The sequence below is a fragment of the Macrobrachium rosenbergii genome, chromosome 2 (assembly GCF_040412425.1).
Source record: "Macrobrachium rosenbergii isolate ZJJX-2024 chromosome 2, ASM4041242v1, whole genome shotgun sequence".
Classification (NCBI taxonomy): Eukaryota; Metazoa; Arthropoda; class Malacostraca; order Decapoda; family Palaemonidae; genus Macrobrachium; species Macrobrachium rosenbergii.
The window spans coordinates 39,708,013-39,728,012 of NC_089742.1; the positions used below are offsets into that span (position 1 = coordinate 39,708,013).

The 20,000-nt window shown below is 35.5% G+C and overlaps 2 protein-coding genes across 15 annotated transcripts in view; one reads left to right on the plus strand and one right to left on the minus strand.

The window, feature by feature from the left end:
- The window catches only part of LOC136845536 (ribitol-5-phosphate xylosyltransferase 1-like), a 71,964-nt gene extending 56,910 nt beyond the window's left edge, over positions 1–15,054 (plus strand). Inside the window, exon 12 of the transcript XR_010855175.1 lies at positions 14,724–15,054. The gene's annotated coding sequence lies outside the window, so the exon portion shown is untranslated. The remainder of the gene's footprint in view (positions 1–14,723) is intronic.
- Positions 4,231–20,000, minus strand: part of LOC136845440 (uncharacterized) — a 198,595-nt gene continuing 182,825 nt past the window's right edge. For 8 of the 14 annotated variants that reach the window (XM_067115643.1, XM_067115645.1, XM_067115664.1 and 5 more), the window contains 2 exons: positions 11,749–12,907; positions 4,231–6,360 (listed from right to left, as the gene is read on the minus strand). In XM_067115643.1, the coding sequence (XP_066971744.1) occupies positions 4,818–6,360; positions 11,749–12,893 (2,688 nt within the window). In that variant the 5' untranslated portion in view covers positions 12,894–12,907 and the 3' untranslated portion in view covers positions 4,231–4,817. Of the gene's footprint in view, positions 6,361–11,748; positions 12,908–16,656; positions 16,918–17,806; positions 17,836–18,018; positions 18,251–20,000 lie in introns of those variants that run through there. The other 6 variants (XM_067115677.1, XM_067115702.1, XM_067115689.1 and 3 more) reach the window with 6 other exon arrangements.

Genomic DNA, 20,000 nt, shown 5'->3' on the forward strand with positions numbered 1-20,000 from the left:
TTGTTACTAGAACCTCCTTGCAAAAGTTTAACAGCCGGATTTCCAGCTAACTTGAAGTTAATCCCATATGTAAAGACCTCAGGAAAAATGCAAGCAACTTTAAAAATTTGTCATTTTTCAGTAGAAAATTATTTGCGGAAAATTCACCTACATTTACGGATTTTTTCGTAGAGCATATGTAAAATATGTGCTTATTTTCATTTCATTTACATGACTAAATACATTTTTTATTATAAAAAGATTATTTACTAATTTTCAAATATTAATACTAATGTAAACAGAAAAATAACAATGAAATGTAGTATTTTTTCCTTAAAATACGTTCACCAAATGATGCACAAATTCCAAACGCAAAGCTTGTGGGACAGAAAATGTTATCCCTATCTACATTTTATCTACAATATCCCCATATACATTAAAAAGAAAATGGCAAGGCTTGAATACTTTATGAAAGAAAATATGCATGCCTGAGTATAGGGGTAACTTGATTAGTTTTTGCCTTGGTAAGAATGACAGGAGTGTTCACATGCACCTGTAACCCATGTGTTTTTAAGGGTAATGTTGTAAAATGATTTAGAAATACAGGCAGTCCCCGGTTATCGGCAGCCTTGGTTACTGGCGATCCGGTTATCGGCGCTGATCGCCTCTTATTGGCGGCGCTGATCACCGGTTATCGGCGCCGCTAACCGGGGATCAGTGCTATTATCGCCGATTTTCGGTTAGCAGCGATTTTCGGTTGTCGTCACGCTGCCAGGAACGGAACCCCACCGATAACTGGGGACTGCCTGTAATATTAACAGTTAGGAGTGTTCACGCATACCTGTAACCCATATATTTTTAAGGGTAATATTGTAAAATGACTTAGAAATAATATTAAAGTGTTTTAAGATGATAGTTTAAGGTATATTTGGTGTTTGAACTATTAAAATATGTATAAATAATATTAAAGTGTTTTAGGATGATAGTTTAAGGTATATTTGGTGTTTGAACTATTAAAATACGCAGTTATAAGCATATTTAGAGGGTTCTGAAGTATTCGCAGATTTCAGCTATTCATGGGCAGTTGTGGTCCCCAACCCTTGCAAATACCATGGGTTGACTGTATGCAGACTCATTTCTCATATACAGCCTTAAGACTTTCATTCTTCCCTTGTCAGCCTTTTGCTTACCTTTTCCACTGAGCAGTTCTCTTCATGCAACTTTACACTGGAATTCTCCGGTAGCGTCTGAGAGATTGAGTTTTCTTGTAAGGTAGCAAGGAATTTCTTTGTGCACTTCTTAGTTCTTTTGGTGCGTGCGCATCAAAGGAGTAATGTCCTTTATGATCACAGAGGGGGGGAGATTGATTGAGTGATTATGAAATTTAGGTCTTGAAGACCAAGTGCTAGAACCAATCAGGATTATTCAGCTACTGAATGAAGGTGAAATATAAAATTAATGATATGATTGATAATGAATAGGTGAATGATGACATACTAGTAAAATTCTAAATTACTAAAATGTGAACGAAATGAAGAATATTAGATAGAACTAACAAAAAATAAGTTTATATTAATTTTATATTCAAAATATATACTTAGTATAAGAATGAATATGACTAAAATCATTATTAAATATACTGAAATCATATCTCATTAAAATAACCAGACTCTTTCAGATAACCCATAAGATTATCTACACTTCAGCGTCATCATTTGTACTTCTAAATAGTCTTTAACTAGCCAGGGTAACATATTTCCCTTTCAGCCAGAGTCAGGTCCCTTTTCAGTGTGTGTGATGCAAAAGGCTAAACGTTTTACCAGCAGTCTTTATCTAATTGGGTTAGCCCTCTCTTCTTCAGTGAAGTTTTCTACTCTGTAAGTGTTGGACAATCAGTGTCTTACAGGAACTTCAGTCCCGAGTGACATTTTCTTGCTTTTAAGAGCGAGTATCGCAAGACTTCAACTATTGGACAGTCTACCCTTAAAACTGTTCTTTACTGGTTCATAAAAGGGGAAGTCTTTTGGTTTGCCGTATCACATTCAGCTTTTGGTAGGGCGGAAATCGTTGTCATTTATCGTTCCTCAGTAGGAGCGGTAGTCAAGTCTTGTCTTTTCTGACGAGGTTGAGAGTTTCCTCAATTCTTCCCTCCAAATTTCAGGTGGAGATCCGGAAGAGATACTGAGCTGCCGGCCTGCACTTTTTCAGTGTAATGTGAAGTTGTTCACTACCGGGGTTTTGGTGTTTTCGTCTTTTATTAGTACTGATTAATGCTAGAAAGAGTTGTGTCAACAACTCCGTCTCTCTCATTCGCACCCAAGGTTTGAGAGTATCTCGATTCCCTTTCTCCAGTAATTCATTGGTGGTGAGCCAGACGAAATATTGCTGTGCCCAGTTCATAATTAAGGTAACAAGTTACACAAAGAAGGATGAAGACACTCAGAAGTTAAGCACCTTTAGTTTAACTTGACCACTGAGCTGATTAACAGCTCTCCTAGGCTGTACAATAAGGATTAGATTTATTTTACGTGACTGAGAACCAATTGGTTACCTAGCAGCCAGAACAATTGGTTACCCAGCAACGGGACCTACAGCTGTGGAATCGAACCACATTATAACGAGAATTTGAATTTCTATTACAGAAATAAATTTAATTTTTTCATTGGCCGGTCGGAGAATTGAACGGAAAGCCCATTAGAGCACTAGCTGAGAATGATAACAACCCCGTCCAATGAGGAACTAAAGAACTCAGACCAGAGTGCAAAACGCCTTTTCGTGAGTACAAGATGTTGCAAGCAAGAAATATCCAGACACCATCTTCTGGCTATGGGAAATCATTTCCGAAGTGTATGAGTCCCCCGATTGTGTGGAGGACCCTCTGATCTGCCCATGTACTCACGGCATAAGAGGTATTGGGCCCTCTAGAACTTCTCGGTCCAGTAAGTAATGAGGGCAACGGTCTGGTGCCATATGACTACCTTCACCTCATTCTGCGTGACGGATGTCATGCACAGCTCCCTCGACACCTTTACAGCAGGGCCCATGGTGGCAGCTCAACAAGCAGCATTACTTCCAGTGCCTGATGGCTCATTCAAATGTTTTGGCTAGTGTGTATGGCTCTTGAGGGTGTAGCTGGTGTGTACACTGATATTTGTGCTGAAGTATAAGCTGGACCTGATTGAGTACAGTTGAGTGACAGAATGAGCTGTTCCACTAAGTAAGAATGTGAGCCATCTCCCCCTTCCATACGAAATGGCGGGGGGTGGGGGGGGGTGAGGTAGAGGCTTTTATTCTAAATAATGGCTATTGACCAATGGTTTCCCACCACCACCACAGAGGGAGACGGAGTTTTCCAAAATTAGTCTGTGATTCTGGTCCACAACATGCAGAGCATGGATTACAGGGAAGTATTGCCTCGCTCCTTGGTTTGGTGCCAGCAGAGCAGTGCCAGTGCCTTTTTTTTTTTCCCTCAGTGACACTGCTTTATCTGCAAAGATGCTTAGCCCTACCTGCATGTATTACCTGTGTCCTAAGTAGTGAGTCTCCATATACAAAAGGTTTGGTGTTTGTATCCCTGTAAGAACAAATGCCAAGTTTTTAAAGTAATTTGTATTTTCCTTAGGTATACAAACCATAGCCTATGATATTGGAGGCAACCCAATTTGTCCACCCTGCTTCATTCTTTTCCCTTCAGTTTTTTTTATTCTGGATACAGGCCAAAGGACAATAGGTAAAGTCGGTTAGATGAGAGTGGGAATCCCCTCTTCCCCATCTCCACCTGGGTACCATTCTTGTTTAGTTGGTAAATGTCTGGTCTGTTGCATGTGTGGAAGGATACATCATATATCCAAGGTATGGTTTGTTTTCTTAACACAGTAGACATAGGTACTTATCATAAAAATGAAGGGGGTTCTTAAAAGTAGTGACTAATAAACTAATCACAAAGGAAAAAAATTCCAGAGAGATATGTGAGAGGAGCAATCAGTTATGAGCAATGATAGATCTGGCAGTAGATGGAAAATAATTAGGAGCAAGATGTAGAAATTCACAAAGGACATACCACTTAGGTCCTAATGGGAATTCAAGAAAAATGTGTTTAACTTTGTAGTGGGAAAAATATAAAAAATTATTTTAAACAATATCACCACATTAAATATCTCTGGCACTAATAAAAGCCAGCCTCACAAGGGGAATTTTCTAATAAAGCACTGTGGATAATTAATCTAAAGTAAGGATAATAAAATTAAAATGTCAGTAAACATTTCCAAGGTTTAACCAAACAGCTTATAACAAATTTACATTTACCTGATTACAGTTAAACCATAAAATAACTACATTATAGTTACCTTTCTAAATTTTTGAAAACAAAAACTGTGTACATATAGGTCATGATAATAATGAAAATTCATTTGACAAGGATTGTGCTATACTCTTTAAAGGTTGTCCCATAAAGGGGGGCGCCATTTCATGGACAAGACACATTTAGAAAGCCCATAAGTGTACCATAACTTCCAGTAGTACATTTTACTTTTTGAAACACTACAAGTGGAAAATACACATGATACTAACATGAGCAATTCCATGAAAAATCACAGTACATATAAAAAAGAAACTTTTAGGCACTTTATATTAATTCTCTAGTTTTTCAACAATAAATACCATATTTTTTTTTTATAATTTTATATGTTCAGTAAAATTTTCTATACTGCACATTTCACTAGGTTATGGGCAGGTACAATAATATTATGTACATTTTAGATAAATTTGAGCAGGTTTTAAAAAATACAGGTACTGTACACTATATCAACTTAATAAGTAATAAAAACTATGGCAGTGTGTTAAGAACAAAGTTTATTAATGATTTTCTTTATTTGGTTAGAATCCATTTTTTCTTTGATGTTTTGCACTACCAAAGTACCTTCTCTGTTTGTCACTTCTTCCAAAAATTTTCTAAGCAACATTAAATCTTTATGAGCCAGAGCACTAATACCTCGCATCTCTTTATTCTGATGCAACATTTTTGAACCAAGGTAAGCACTTCGTTCTAAAGTCCTATCTTCAGAGCATTCCATTCCTGATGGAGGCATCAACTGGGGCACTGTTCTACACTGGGTAATTATCTGATCATCCTGGGACACTCCTGATCCATAAAAAACTGAGTTACTCGAGTAATGTGGAGCAGTAGATTCCATCATGCTCATGTGCATGGCCATACAAAGTCGTTTTTGTATATCTCCAAGTTTCACACAGTCCAAGGTAGACCATGATGCAACTTTTTCCTTGAACTTGCTTGACTGACCTCCATAAGGAGCCATCTGGGAAATTGTAAGTGTTGCTAATCTCTCCTCTACAGCAATTACTTCTTCTTCATTTAATTTTAATGTAATTGAAGCAAAGTCCTCAACATGAAGCAACAATGCATCCAAAAGTTTCAATATTTCTGGGAATAACAATGAGGCATTATATGTCCCATGCTTCCATGTAATGTACTTCAGCAGTAGATTTACATACTTGTTTCTAAGAACATCAATTTTCTCCATTTCTTGAATTACTCTTTTTAATGGTGTATACATCAGGATACAACTTGCTATGACACCCATTGGCCAGTCAAATCCTAATTTTGCAGCAACGCAGTGTAATTCATAAGTTCTAGTAACAAAGGATTGCGGGAATACTTGCATCAAGTCTGAAACGTGTATTACAGGATGGTTGGCTTTATTAGTTCCTCCTGGAATGTGCCAACACCCAGCATCTTTATTGAATAAATATAAACTAGTGCACTGTATGGCACGCAGTGTACATCCATCGAGTAATGCAATCTGGTCATGCATTACTAAATTCAAAAAATCTTCATTCTTAAAAACAAAGAAAAAATGACGTAAGACACAATTCAAATGAATATCCATGTAGTCTAAAGGAGTAAATCCTTTACTTTTATATAAAGTCTCAGGAAGAGATATAGTTAACATGGCATCAGACACACTTTTAATGAGATGATTAATGTGCCCAATTTCATGTGGCTCTAAAAACTTCTCAATTGATGATTTATCCAGAGAATAAGGAGAAAGGTCAGGTTCCCTTATATATTTGAGGAGGGTGTCAAGGTCTGGCAATTTCCCATTTTCATCTAAGTAACCACTAGAGCAGTTGTCTTCTAAATCAGAGTCTTGTGACCCTTGAAGACTCAAGTCTCCTACATTTATGTCCGAAGATGTGCTTTCACTACTTGTGTACCGTCTTCCTCGTTTCTGACTTGGTCTTGCTTTTGGTTTTTCTGTCATGTGAGCTTTTGTACTTAGTCTGCAGACATCAGGAGGACCATTGGTCTTTGAATACTCTTCTACAAGTTCTTGGTGGGCCATATTAAAAGGGTCATAAGGCCTGAAAAAAGTTCAACATCAATTAGCATACTGTACTAAATGAAAACTAAAAACAGAGCAATGCAGTAATAATTCTCTGGAAACTAGATCAGCATGGCATTGCAAATTTCTTTACCATGCATGGGCTGTAATATAACCACAACTACCTAGTGAAAGAGTTAGCTGCATCAACCATATCTGATATTATACTGTCTCTTTTATTCCTGTTACTAGTGCATTTCTAGTTTTTTGTTTTTAGTATGACCAAAATTAATAATGCATCTTTCAAACATGAATAATGAATGGCTATCTCAAACATTTAATAGTTCACCTTCCACTTTTCTACTTAATAGACACTTTTGAAACCTTTTATTTCTAATACCTCAGATCAATATAAAAAAATTGAGAAAAGTTTTACTGTAGTTATGAAAAAAGTTGCATTATTATTACATCTCATTTTGTCAACTGATGTCATCAACACCCTCATATCTGAACCTCAATTTTTTTTTTTTAATTATATGAAGGTATCAAATACCTAAACACAAGCAACTACTTCTGCAGATATTCAAGCCGTTTAAATGTGTCCATTACCAGCTAAATTCAATATGAAATTGTTTTCCAGAATGGGCTATGGTTAACTAGTTAAGCTCTGCTACTAAATTAAGAAATACCCTATTTCTGATATTGATTCTAATAATCTATTAATCTTCAGAAATATCTTATATGTTCTTATATATAAGAAAATTAATTAGAATTCTTAGCTTTTGTATTTGGAATGTAAGTATTTCAACATTTTAAACTTTTTGTGAAATTTAAGTGACTTAGAAACATAATTAATGGAAGTTTGCTATTTCTTCAATAGGTACACAACTTTTCAAAAAACACATACATGAAATGTATTTCTTTTAGGCTTTTCTTTGCAGGGCCTAATGGTACAAATCACCAACATATTAAGTCTGTGTGCATTAACACTAGAGAAACAACAAAGGAAGTGCATGACTCTTAAGACCATCCACACAGATGTAGACATAGGATGGATTAATTTTTTGTCCAGCATAAAAGCTTCAGCCACTGCAGTAACCAAAGAAAATTTGTGCCAAGCAAAGCCAATCTGTGAATTAAATATTGAAGCCTGGGTCTGTTAGAAAGTGGAACTTAGCATATGTGGACCTATTAAAAAGAGGTACAGTACTAGTGCACTGTTAAAACGTACAGCACTGCACAAAAATGTTTTGGGATAACGTTCTTGTGTGACAGCATTTTTTAAACATGAATTCTCTAATAAAAAAAAAAGCCTTTAATTTGACTCTCCACCACATACAGCAGTCACAACTATTGGCTGCTAATAAGCAGAAAGGATCGTAGGGTACAGTTAAAATAAAGATCATGGCAGATGCCGCATCAAAGACTATGATAGATGTCCATTAGCTACAGGGAACTCAAAGCATGCAATCACACTTTCAACAGAAAGCCATTTTTATGGCTCAAAGCCAAATAAGAGGCAAAACAAATTAAAAAATAATTAACCACAGATACTATAGAACTTTTAATTTAAAATGAAAAGTAATTGTAGTACATATCCCTACAAGGAGAATTTCCTAGTGAAACTTTACTAGTATTTACCTCCCTTACCATCAAACCTTTTTCCTAGTATGTTGAATTTTTTAGGGGAATATGTTTATCCAAAAGTATTTTACACTATAAAACTGAAGACCTTTCATCTGTATGTGTGTTATGCATGGTATAATATGCTTAAAAAAAAGGATGACTGTTTTAGCATATACTAATAAAATATAACATATCCAAAATGAAAAAATTGATTACTATGAAACCAAGTGAATTTGTCAAAACTTCTACAACTGTGAAAACCATAAAACAATGAGTTAATCTAAAAAAGTGAAGGTTATTCTTCTGACAATCTGCATTAATTTGTAAAGTTTGAAATAAGACAGCGCTTCTAGCTTTATGAAGAATCACTGAGATTTTCTGTTTAATTATACTAACCTAACTTCCTAAAAATAATTAATTACTAACATTCCCAGATAACAAAACTATGACAAAAATATTTTGTTGCTAGACTTTAAAAGTAATTTTTCAAATATGTTCCAGAAATACAAACCTCTTGCTTGAATGGTTTGTGGGCACATTAGCCCAAACATACACTGAATCACAAACCCATGGCATAAAGGGAAAGCATGACAATCGTCGTCCTCACCTGCCAAGCCAAGTCACTGCCCTTTACAGCTTATATAGACGAGAAAAACATACTGATGCTATGAGGATACTCCCTGACAAATACTGTAATCATATTTGTATTTTTAGAATATGAAAATGACTGTATTTTAAATTTTGTTTGTATGTTCCTAGCACCACAAATTTGTCATCCAACTGATGATCTTGGATACTGTAACTTTATCTACTAGGATTTTTTTGGCAAAAAGGTCACGTGGGATTATACCTTATGTTGTATGGTATGTAAGGTGCACTAACAATTCAAGTTATCAGTATTAAGATTTCAAAGGTAGGTAAGGCCTGGTGTGTAACTTCTATATATGTAACCTTAGTAAATCTTAAATCCTGCTCTGAAACTGAATAATTATATTCTTGGTGATCTTACTGAAACACTGATGAGATGAAAAATCTGGAAGACATGGGTCTGTATAATCCTGTCCTTAGGTACATGTGTTCTCACAATCCAAATAAGGATGTCTTACTGTCTTAAGAAGTCTGTCAAAAAAGTAGTGCAGTGACAACACTGCCATGAATTCCTCCTTACCTAGAACATGACTTCTATGAATCACTTAGACGGAAGCCTAAAAGGCTTTTTCACTATCGTGGAATATGCAAAGCACGATCTGAGAAGGACTACCCTAAGTTTTGTAGAGCTCCTTTCAAAGGTTCCACAACAGTAAAGTGAGAATTATCTTAAATACGGCACCTACGTCATCTTACATTGACTCCGTTATTAAGAACCAGCATTTCTACTTGTAGAGTGGGTAATGCAGGGACGCAAGTCTCTAGGGAGCATCAAGGAAAATCTGGGAAAATCAATACTTGCAATTAACTTCATTCTCCTTGACTCAGCCTTCATCAGCTCCCTCCATCAAGAGATGGAGGCAAGAGGTAATCTAATCCTGTAAGTCTATGTGTCATACAGCAATTAGTTTGTTCTCCCCAGGCTTACATTTGCATGTCAGTAACCAAGGGTACTGTTATTTGTGGACTGCCCAGACTTATCCTTAGACAAGCTGTTCTTCATACAGTCCCATACTCCCCCTGCCTTCTTATATGTTGTGAGCTGATGAAACTATCTCATCTGGTACAAACTCAAGTAAAGACCCCTTCACTAGATTCATCAGCCACTGGAAAAGTCTATTAAAATCTGGCTAACTTTGGAAATGCAAGTTGTCCACCAACCAGTGAAGGTTGTGTCCTCTTGAATAAGTGGACAACTGAAGGTTTATTATTCTAGTAGAAACTTGAAGAGCCATGAAGAAACTAAAGTAACCACCCTGCCAAGAAATGATGGATACACTTCCAAATAAACTTCAGGTTCAGTACTTCTTTGACTGATGGGCATCAGGAAATGTGCAACCTTTCACACAAAAGATGACAAATTTCCAGCTTTTTAGGATAACTATAAAAAACATCTGTCTTGAAGGGAGCCTTCATCAGTATCCTTAGTCACTAAAGAAATACACAGTAACCTGCAATAATTTCATTACATAAATAATGCAATGGTTCAGTACATATGCACAATTATAAAATACAGCAAGTATTTGTAAACGTAAATGCTTCCAGAAAATACCGATTAACAGCTACTACAGATGTACCTTCAGAGAGATATTGTATAAAACAATAATATTATGCTTACAGCAGTAACAGGTGATAAAGTAGTAGCTGCCCAAGATACAAAGATAGCTTTACTTTACAAAACAACAAAAGTAACTTGCAAAATTATATTAATAATCTGTAGTATAGTCAAGAATACCAGTAACAAAAAGTAATTAATACTCCTCCACACACACAGTACAATTGTAAAATTTCAGTTAGGAGACCCTGGGTCCTCAATGCACACAAGCATGTGTAAAATACAAAATTATAGTCTCCACAAGCAGAATTACTAAATACCGGTATATGCATATGATGACAAAGGAGGTTTGAAATGTTGATGGAGTTGGCTGTCCAAATAAAACACAAATACCTGTACTTTATATCTGTGAAAACAAAGTAAACAAATGAAAGTGCGTTTCATTGAGTTCTTTACACTAAATCTTAAAAGAACAACATAAAAGATCACTAGTGTCTTTTTAAATTAAGAAAGAAGGAGAGGAATGAATGGAACTCTGTTACCAAACAAAAAGTGACAAATGGAATTTCAGCCCAATGCATGATGGGGCTCCATAAGGAAGGAGGGTGCCACCATGCATTAATATTAGTTTTAAGTATATAAGCAGCCCTGTCAAACAAACCTGAGATTGTGGCATACAAAGATTAAGAAGTTTAATTAAAACTAACTTCTCAGCTTTTGTTTTGAGTAATTGATTTTTTTTTAAACAGCACTCATCCTTAATGCAACAGTTCAAGCTACTGATACCTGACTCCAGTCTTCTTTTTCTCTCCATCCAAACCTGAAAACACTACTGTGTGTGGGCTCACCATCAAAATGTTGGCTAATTAGCAAATGGTATCTAGACCCCTCCAACCACCTTATATGGAATGAGCAACAATTCGGCCGATTTGAAAAGTTACCCTCACAGGCCCTATGACAAACCACACATTAGATTTTTTTGCAGTTTCAGTGTAGTAAAAAAGTTCACCAAGCCATTATAGTGATGGTTTATGTAGGACCAGCTGTTATCGAGGACTGAGATCAATAACATATTCCCAAGTCAGGTTAAACTGAAATACCTCTCCATGGTTTGAGGCCATCCTGGCTTTAAAACATCCAGGTAAAATACTAACAGCGAAAGTGCCTTCCCCATAAATGAGAGGCCAACAGAGAGATGTGGTGTTCAAATGCTGAAAAAAGAGACTTAGTACTCAATGATAATCGAGTTTCACAAGTGATGAGAATGGGAACCTTCAACTAGTTAGTACTGTAGTCATTACAGACTTGGACAGGAGAGACTTGTTAAATCCATCCCTAGACATTTATTTAGGATTATATTTACCATCTTGGACATTTGTATCCCGAAACACATTTATCACATTACAGTACATGTATTATTTACTTCTGTTTTTAACTGAGATTTATAACCTGGATTCCTAAACTGAAAAAAAAAACAGTGAGCCATTTGTAAAAGTAACGGGGTTGTTGGTTGTCCTCAGCATGACTGCATTATTAATTTACATAATTTACAACACATCTGTATACTGGACACATAAACTTTATCTCCAAAGTACTTACTGGGTTGATTCTTGATGGCTGATGTAACTGCTGGACATACTAACGCTACTAGTTTCACTCATTGAAGGTGATGGGCAGTTTCTGTATCCTTTGTCTTCCTGATTTGTCCCTGCTGTTAATCTTGCACTTAATCGTGAAATAAGACTGGTTGGAGTTTCCCAGTTATCTGAAGTCACTGAAGAGGTGGGAACATAGTTCCCTTCAGACCACACAGGAGAACTGTGGCCTGGCCTCTCCATGGAAGAAGAACCATCATAAGAGGTGGATGGCCGAGTTGGGCTAATGCCTCGTGGTGACCTTGGAGGATCTATGCGCTCTGTGGGTGGAGCACCACATGCTTTTAAAACTGAAGGATTAGATGTACTGGGACTATGGTCTTCTGGAGGAATGGTTTGTGAATTTGAAGTGCCAGGACTGATGGAATGAGGACTGACTGATACTACTGGCACTCGCAACCCAGAGACTCGGTTGCTGAAATTCAACCCTTCTTCTACCCCAGTCATGCTATGGTGAATATTATCAGAATAAGAGGATGTGTGGGAACTTCCATGGTGATCTGGAACACTATATTTATCATAACCTTTGTCTTTTAGGCCACCTCGGCCATAGAAGTTGATCCCATGTTGCACAGTTGCAGGACAATGATGTACTGCACCAGGGTGAACTGGAGATCGGCACATGGGGCACCATTTTACGTCTTTTGTATAAGTTTCATGACCTTCAGGTGTGTCTTCAGTTTCTCTGTAAGTACGTTTCTGAGATCTAATTACACTTTCACCAGAATCACGGACTGCTTTTGGCCATCCAGATATATGAGATTTGCTTGGCATGGCAACAATGTTGCTGCTGCTACTAGAAGCAACAGGAGAAACTGATGCGGATGAGAGTGAAACTTCATTTCGAGAACGAAGTGGAGATATCCTTGTGTCAGGTGGCAAAATATTTTCATACTGATTATCTATTCGAAGCTGCAGTGGAGAACTTTGTGATGGATTCAAGATAATTTGCTGTGCCTGGTGGGTTTCACCCTCAGTTCTTATTACTGGATAAGGATAATGGTGTTGGTCTGCGGAAACTACACCCCGGTGACCAGTGTTCTCCCCACTGGGTCCCCGAGAGCCTGTTGCTATCCCCAACCTCACCATTTCTGCAGGAGCATCTGAAACCAAAAATAAAAAAAAAATGAAATTACCAATGGAATTTTTAATACTTCTCATTACCAATCATGACATATTTTATTTTTTTATTATATTTTCATGAGTTAAGGACACTGATGCCTTTTAATCAAAGAAAAATGGAGTGGGAAGTTGCAAGTGTAATGTTATTCAGTGTTTACTGAAATGAAGGTACTAAAGTATACTTAAGTACATACAATGATATAATGGAGGTATTATCTAGAAACTCTTACATACTTCATTCCTCTTCCCATAGTAAAAACTGGATGGTCAAAATTCAACTATGATTACCTCCAAATTGCTGACTGAGAGTACTCTTAATTATTTCTATTGAAGCAACCTTTAAAATTATGACCTAGATCATGGCTCAAGATTGCATATATATGAAGTTTCTTTCAAATTTCCAGTAGTATTTTTTCCTTATCAAATCTTCATACTACCATTTACATAAAATCTCAACGTATTCTACAGTCAAAGAGCATTTAAGCATTTTCATGACCATCAAATTACTCACAATTCACCAGTGATCAAAATTAATCCATCTCAGTACTGTCTTAACATTTCCCAAATTCCTCTCATTATACTGTGTAGTTACTTCTGTATAAACCCTTTATACACGTTTGCACAGCATAATGTTCATGTTACATTCAGTGAAACCACATTTAAATGGGATTGGGCACTGTCTGAACACTACCACAGTCAGTTTAGGCTGCTCTGCCATAGTATTAGAGACCTTTAGTTATAAGCAGTTTTAATACTTTCACATAGTGCACAATAATATCAAATTAAAAATGTTTAATTTTCCTAATATACGAACCTACATGGAGTAATCTGCGCTTACCTCACTTTTGCTGTTATTGAATTGTCTCTGAAAAACAAAATCCTAACTCTATACCTAGGTCACATGTGACCTGGATTGACCTACTCTCTTCCATTGTGTTTGCAGCACAATACAATAATTCTTATCTTTTATAAAAATCAAATTTGTTTTCAAAGTTTTATATAAAATAATAGTTTTTTTTTAAATAAAACACAAGTTAGGCAGAGCTGTAGTGTTTTTATTGGAAACAATACCTATTGCCTGCTTTGCTACTTCTTACAGCTGCTATTTCTAGTGTTGGTACTTAATACAGATTATATTTCCAGTTATAATTCTTAAGGCCACAAGTTAACAAGGTTGGACGGTATTTGGCAAGATGTTGAATGATACATACCTGTACAATCTGTCTTCAAAGAAAACTAATACCTGTTGTGTATTTACTAGAACTTTCTTCATATCCAAGGGTCATTTTAATACCAACATTCTTGATCTTGTATTCTGTCAACTCCTACAAAAATACTATACTCCTAAAACATGTCATAACACCTGATTCATTACCAAGCTGCAAGTTAACATTTACTTACTGTAATACAGCTAACACTAATATAAAGACATTTATAATACACAAGCACATATTGCAAAGTTGAAGTAGATGCATATATGAACCCTACAGCATATCAAGAATGTTATAGATGTCTGGCATCTCTACATCAATTGCAGCAAATTCTGTTTCAAATCCATCATGCATCTCCTGATAACATACACAATACTTCTGGTATAAAATGTCTAAAAATCCTGATGCTACAAAGTAATTATTTTGATTTAAAATGCAAGGTTAGTGTTTTTAATTATAGATCTGTGAATTAAATGTTCAAATTTATAAAAAAAAAAAAATTGATCAATGTGGAAATTTATCTGTAAAAATAATACTATACCAACTATAACTTCATCTGCCCTCTAAACCAGACCTTCATTTTCAGAGTCCTTTGAATCTTTAGGAGTGATTCACAGCAAGGAGAGCCTAAAATATAATACTTTCCTACAAAGGGTTTAGGAGCAATCAATCAGGACGTTTGGTAAACAAGGAAACAGCAGGATGCTAACCATAGAAGAGAGCTTAACCCAGATGGGACTTCAAGCAAGAAATGCACATCATGCTTAAAGGATTTTTGGCATTGCACAAAACCAGAAATTGGACAGACCTTCTCATGCATGCAACCAAATAAAGGGCGAATCCGACGTAAAACCAATGATACTTTAATGTGAACTCATATGTCAAGTAATTAAAATCTTACTATAGCATACAAATAACATTCAGGTTTAAATTTTTTACATTTTAACTGAAATAAAGCAGTAGCTTTAACAGCGAGAGGCTATAGTCATATTGCTGAACAAGGCCTTCTAAACTTGCAGCATTTCTTCAAATGATTACAGCTGAACTAGAGCTAGATAAGAAAAGAAAAGAAAACGAAAATCACAGAGTCAAGTCATGAACCTGGACCACTCAAAATACGAGGTATTTAATTAACCTAAACAAATGATACTGATCTCAAGATAAATTGGCCTAGCAGCAGCAGTGCTAAGGAATAATGGGGCAATAAAACCCCTTAAAAAGTATTCCAACCTTTGGCACTTCTGATCTTTAATGAGGAAAATGCAGACAGTTTTATGCGTCTCACATTAGGAATTCTGACATTTGCTAGTCAACAGGAACTGTAACAACCAGTTTTCAGAAGATAGTAAATTAAATTATAAAAGTTTTAGTTCAAAACGAAGGCTTTAATGAGGGAGAGAGAGTGAGAGTTCAGTGACTTTAGATGCCTCAAATGTTCCAAGTGAGGTATAACCAAAATACAGTACTTTTTCGAAATATCTACTTAATATTTCGAGGCAACACCTATTTTGTGTAAAGGTCTAGATAAATAATTCAAATGCTGAAAATGATTCAGTTTATACTATAGTTTTGCCTTTAGAAATACTTTTCGATGTCCCTCTTAAATAAAAAAATCCTTAGATTGTTTATGAGCAATATCATGAAAATTTATACAATATATGGCAATTATATATTATATATATATATATATATATATATATATATATATATATATATATATATATATATATATATATATATATATATATATATATAATCACAAGCCACAACTTTACTGTGTATATAGTGCACTGTACCTGAAGACGGAGACTGTGCGTCTCAGAAAGCTTAGTAGTACAATGTAAATTCAAAATCTGGAATCAAAACATCCCCGTCTGTATTGAAGCCCCTAACGAGTAATTTGATACACACACACACATATATATATATATGTGTGTATGTATATATTTTATATATATATATATATATATATATATATATATATATATATATATATATATATATATATATATATATATATATAAACTATATATATTAACTTCTTAAAAAAAGATCTTAAGGTGATCAAATTCACAACTAAAGCAAAGCAAAAAACATTTCTGTTATTAAAATAAAAAATAAAGCATCTCGACTCTCGAATCATAAGCTTCATAAGAAATTCAGCTAAAACCGACTCACTCATTTATGTGTACACTTTTCCTAGCCGTGGCTAAAGAGGCTCCTGATGCAAGTGTTTTGAATTAACACACGGAGCTTTCTCCCCTTTCATTAACAGATACCCTTTCGGTTGAACGAACTGTGGACATACAACAGGCAGGAAACAGCTGTACCACTCAGCGTACATCTGCATTTGGAAGAGATCAATCACAGATATCTAAACGAGACAAAGGCTTCACCTTGTGATTTATCCTCCCCTTCGCAAAATGTAAAAAGTAACTAGCGACAGCGTTACACGTTTACGTGTAAAAACATACAACAGAAACTTACAATATCCACCTTTCACGATAACATCCACGAACCTTAAATTAACAGAGGATCAGAGTTGATTTCTTGGACACGACGGACGCTACAGGCACCTCCTGTTAAAACACAGTTGTTGACCTAAGCGGTGAATTTAATACCAAGTACTCCGGGTGACTGTAGCTGGTCACAGATGGAAATGAAGAAGGTATGGGGTAAACAAACTGATCCTAATATGCTAGATGACCAATGAAAGGGTTAAACTTTTTGTGGAGCTGCGCTTTCTAGTGGGAAAATGTGTGTGCGTGTTTCGGGGGACTGACCCATAAACACCTCTAATGGATTCTGTACCTCTCAAAAAAATATGTATATAAATAAATAAACAGTTTCGTAGAAAAAGTGCACGCGTGTTGAACACAATTTCTGAATTCATAATCTACACAGGTGTAATTTCTGATAGCACAGAGTAAACAACCAGTCTTAAATGACAGGAAATTACGTAGCTGTTGATAAGCACAACTCTTATTTACACCCTTCACTTTTGGCGATACCCAAGCGGTCAAAAGCCAAAGATTAAAACATGCATTTTGATTGAACTAGTTACTTATGGGTAAAAATGATTTGATGTGACTATAAAATGAACTACGGCCTATTGTATAAAATGCAACAGAATTACTTATACGATTAATTTCTCGTAAATACGGAACAGAAATAAATAAATTAAAAATAATTAAATAAAATGTAAATACAAGTAAATAAGATATAAATAAAAAAAATAAATAAACAAATAAAATATAAATAAATTAGTAACAATAATAAATAAATAAAACAAATAAACAAACAAATGTAAAAATAAATACATAAAAAAATAAATGAATAAAATTAACGAAGTAAAAATAAATAGATAAAAATTAACAAATAAATATAAATTAATACCACGAATATATAGTAATAAACAAAAATAACTAAATAAATAAATTAAAAATAAATAATAAAAAATATAAATAGTAAGAAATAGAAGATACAAATATTATACTATTCTTTAATACCGAAGAAGATATACTTAATATTTATTAATACCACGGAAGATAGTAACCTATTTATTACGAAGATAGTACTAATATTTTTACTACCATGAAGATAGTACTAATTATTCCATATAAGAGAAATGAATATTCCTTACTTGAAGATAGTACTAATATTCCTTACTACCACGAAGATAGTACTAATATTCCTTACTACCACGAAGATAGTACTAATATTTCTTACTACCACAAAGATAGTACTAATATTCATTACTACCACGAAGATAGCACTCATATTCCTTACTACCACGAAGATATAGTACTAATATTCATTACTACCACAAAGATAGTACTAATATTCACTACTACCACGAAGACGGTACAAATATTCCTTACTACCACGAAGATAGTACTAAGGTTTCTTACTACTACGAAGATAGTACTATTATTCCTCACTACCACGAAGACTGTTCGACAGCTTTGCACCACAGGGAACAGGAACAGAAGACACTGATATCGGGCAACGTAATACAGCGGCGCCTTCGCAGAATATTGGTGCTCGAGCACCAAGAAACTAGCAGAGCACAAAAGACGTGCGGTCTTAGCGTGATAGCAGATGTTCTCTATTAAATATTTACAATTGTTTTGCATAACGTAAAAATGTGTTATATATATATATATATATATATATATATATATATATGAGATGGTTATATTAATATATATAATATCATTATTACCGAGATCTAACCCGTAGCAAGCCCCGCCAAGGAAGGGAATAAAACAAAAGAAAAACCATCCTCTAACAGTGTGCTACAGCGGCTTCTCTCTCTCTCTTTTCTTTCTCTCCCCCTAGCATGCAATTACTGAACCTGTTGCAAACCTCCCATGATTAGTATGATAAAAGCGTTACCCTTGGTATCAGGGGAAAGGAAGCTAAGATAATGCATCCGTGGGGGACCACCTGTATTTATTGGCAGCATTATCTTTGCATGATTTAATGCGGGAAGTGTTGCTACGTAGTGTGATAAAACTTATTTTCCTCGTAAATCTGAGAGAGAGAGAGAGAGAGAGAGAGAGACTGTTTCTGATGCATGAGTCTCATGACTTTTGCCATGTCAAAGTAGACACACCACCAAAGCAAGCCCGACACTGGCAGAGAGAGAGAGAGAGAGAGAGAGAGAGAGAGAGAGAGATAACATACTCTACCAGAGCAAGCCTGACGCTTACAGAGACAGAAGTTGCTTTTTGACCGTTAGATCGACTTTCTTAGCTGTCAGTGAAATACGGTTCTTTGGAAACCATACAGCGTTGTACATAATTCCTTTGTAACTTATTTATCAGTCTTTCCCTCACTATTATTAGGATTCAGTTTTCCCATTTTTATGGAAACTCGGTGGGTTGGTGTGTGTTTGGGGCCCCATCCTCATTTGGTCAACTAAGGGGTCTTTGCTAGTTAGTCTGGGTTGAGTTTCTTGAAACATTATCAACTGCTTCACGTTCTGTTAATGAAATTATTATCAAGATACAAATCCACAGTCATGTAATTGTACAAATATATTTAGAAATATATTTGGACAGTTACATAACAGTAGATTTGTTTCTCCAGTTTAAGACTCGTGCTACATTAAGTACTTTGGAGCGGGTGCAGAGTAGGGAGACAGGGATAGGTGTGAGAAATCCTAACCTTTCCTTGAATGCCGTGTCCTGATCTAACCAGACATTATCTCCTAACTTAACTCCGGCGCCGTGCACTGACCTGGTTTTGGGGGGTCGCCCTGACCTCCTCAGGGTAACAACATTGAATAGCCGTCTCCCTAGCGATCATACTACCCAGTATTTTTTTTATTATTATTATTACCATTCACTGACATACAGAAGTGGAAAAAAAATATATTTCTGTAAATGCGTGTTATTACCGCCTCCGAATTCAGGATGAAACCGCTAAGCGACCGACCAAGATTGTAAAGGTCGAACCTTCTTCTTCGAGAATGAGAAATTCATGGCTTTGGTACTCTATATTCTCGGGAGATTAAATAATTTTGAAGCGTAAAGTGAGAGAGAGAGAGAGAGAGAGAGAGAGAGAGGAGAGAGAGAGAGAGAGAGAGAGAGAGAGAGAGAGAGAGAGAGAGAGAGTTTTTGAAAAGACTACTGAGCGTCAAAACAATATGAATAAAGATGAATAACTTAGAAAAACCAAATTTACACAACGACAACTTTCACTTATCCGCCTTTCCCGTCACATTTAAATTGGTGGATCAAGAAAGTTTCCTAATTTATAAACGTTAGGACCTTGCAAAATCAGAAGTTGTTATTCAATTTTCATATATTTTGAGGCGTGTGAACTTACATAAATAAAAGCACATTATACACACATA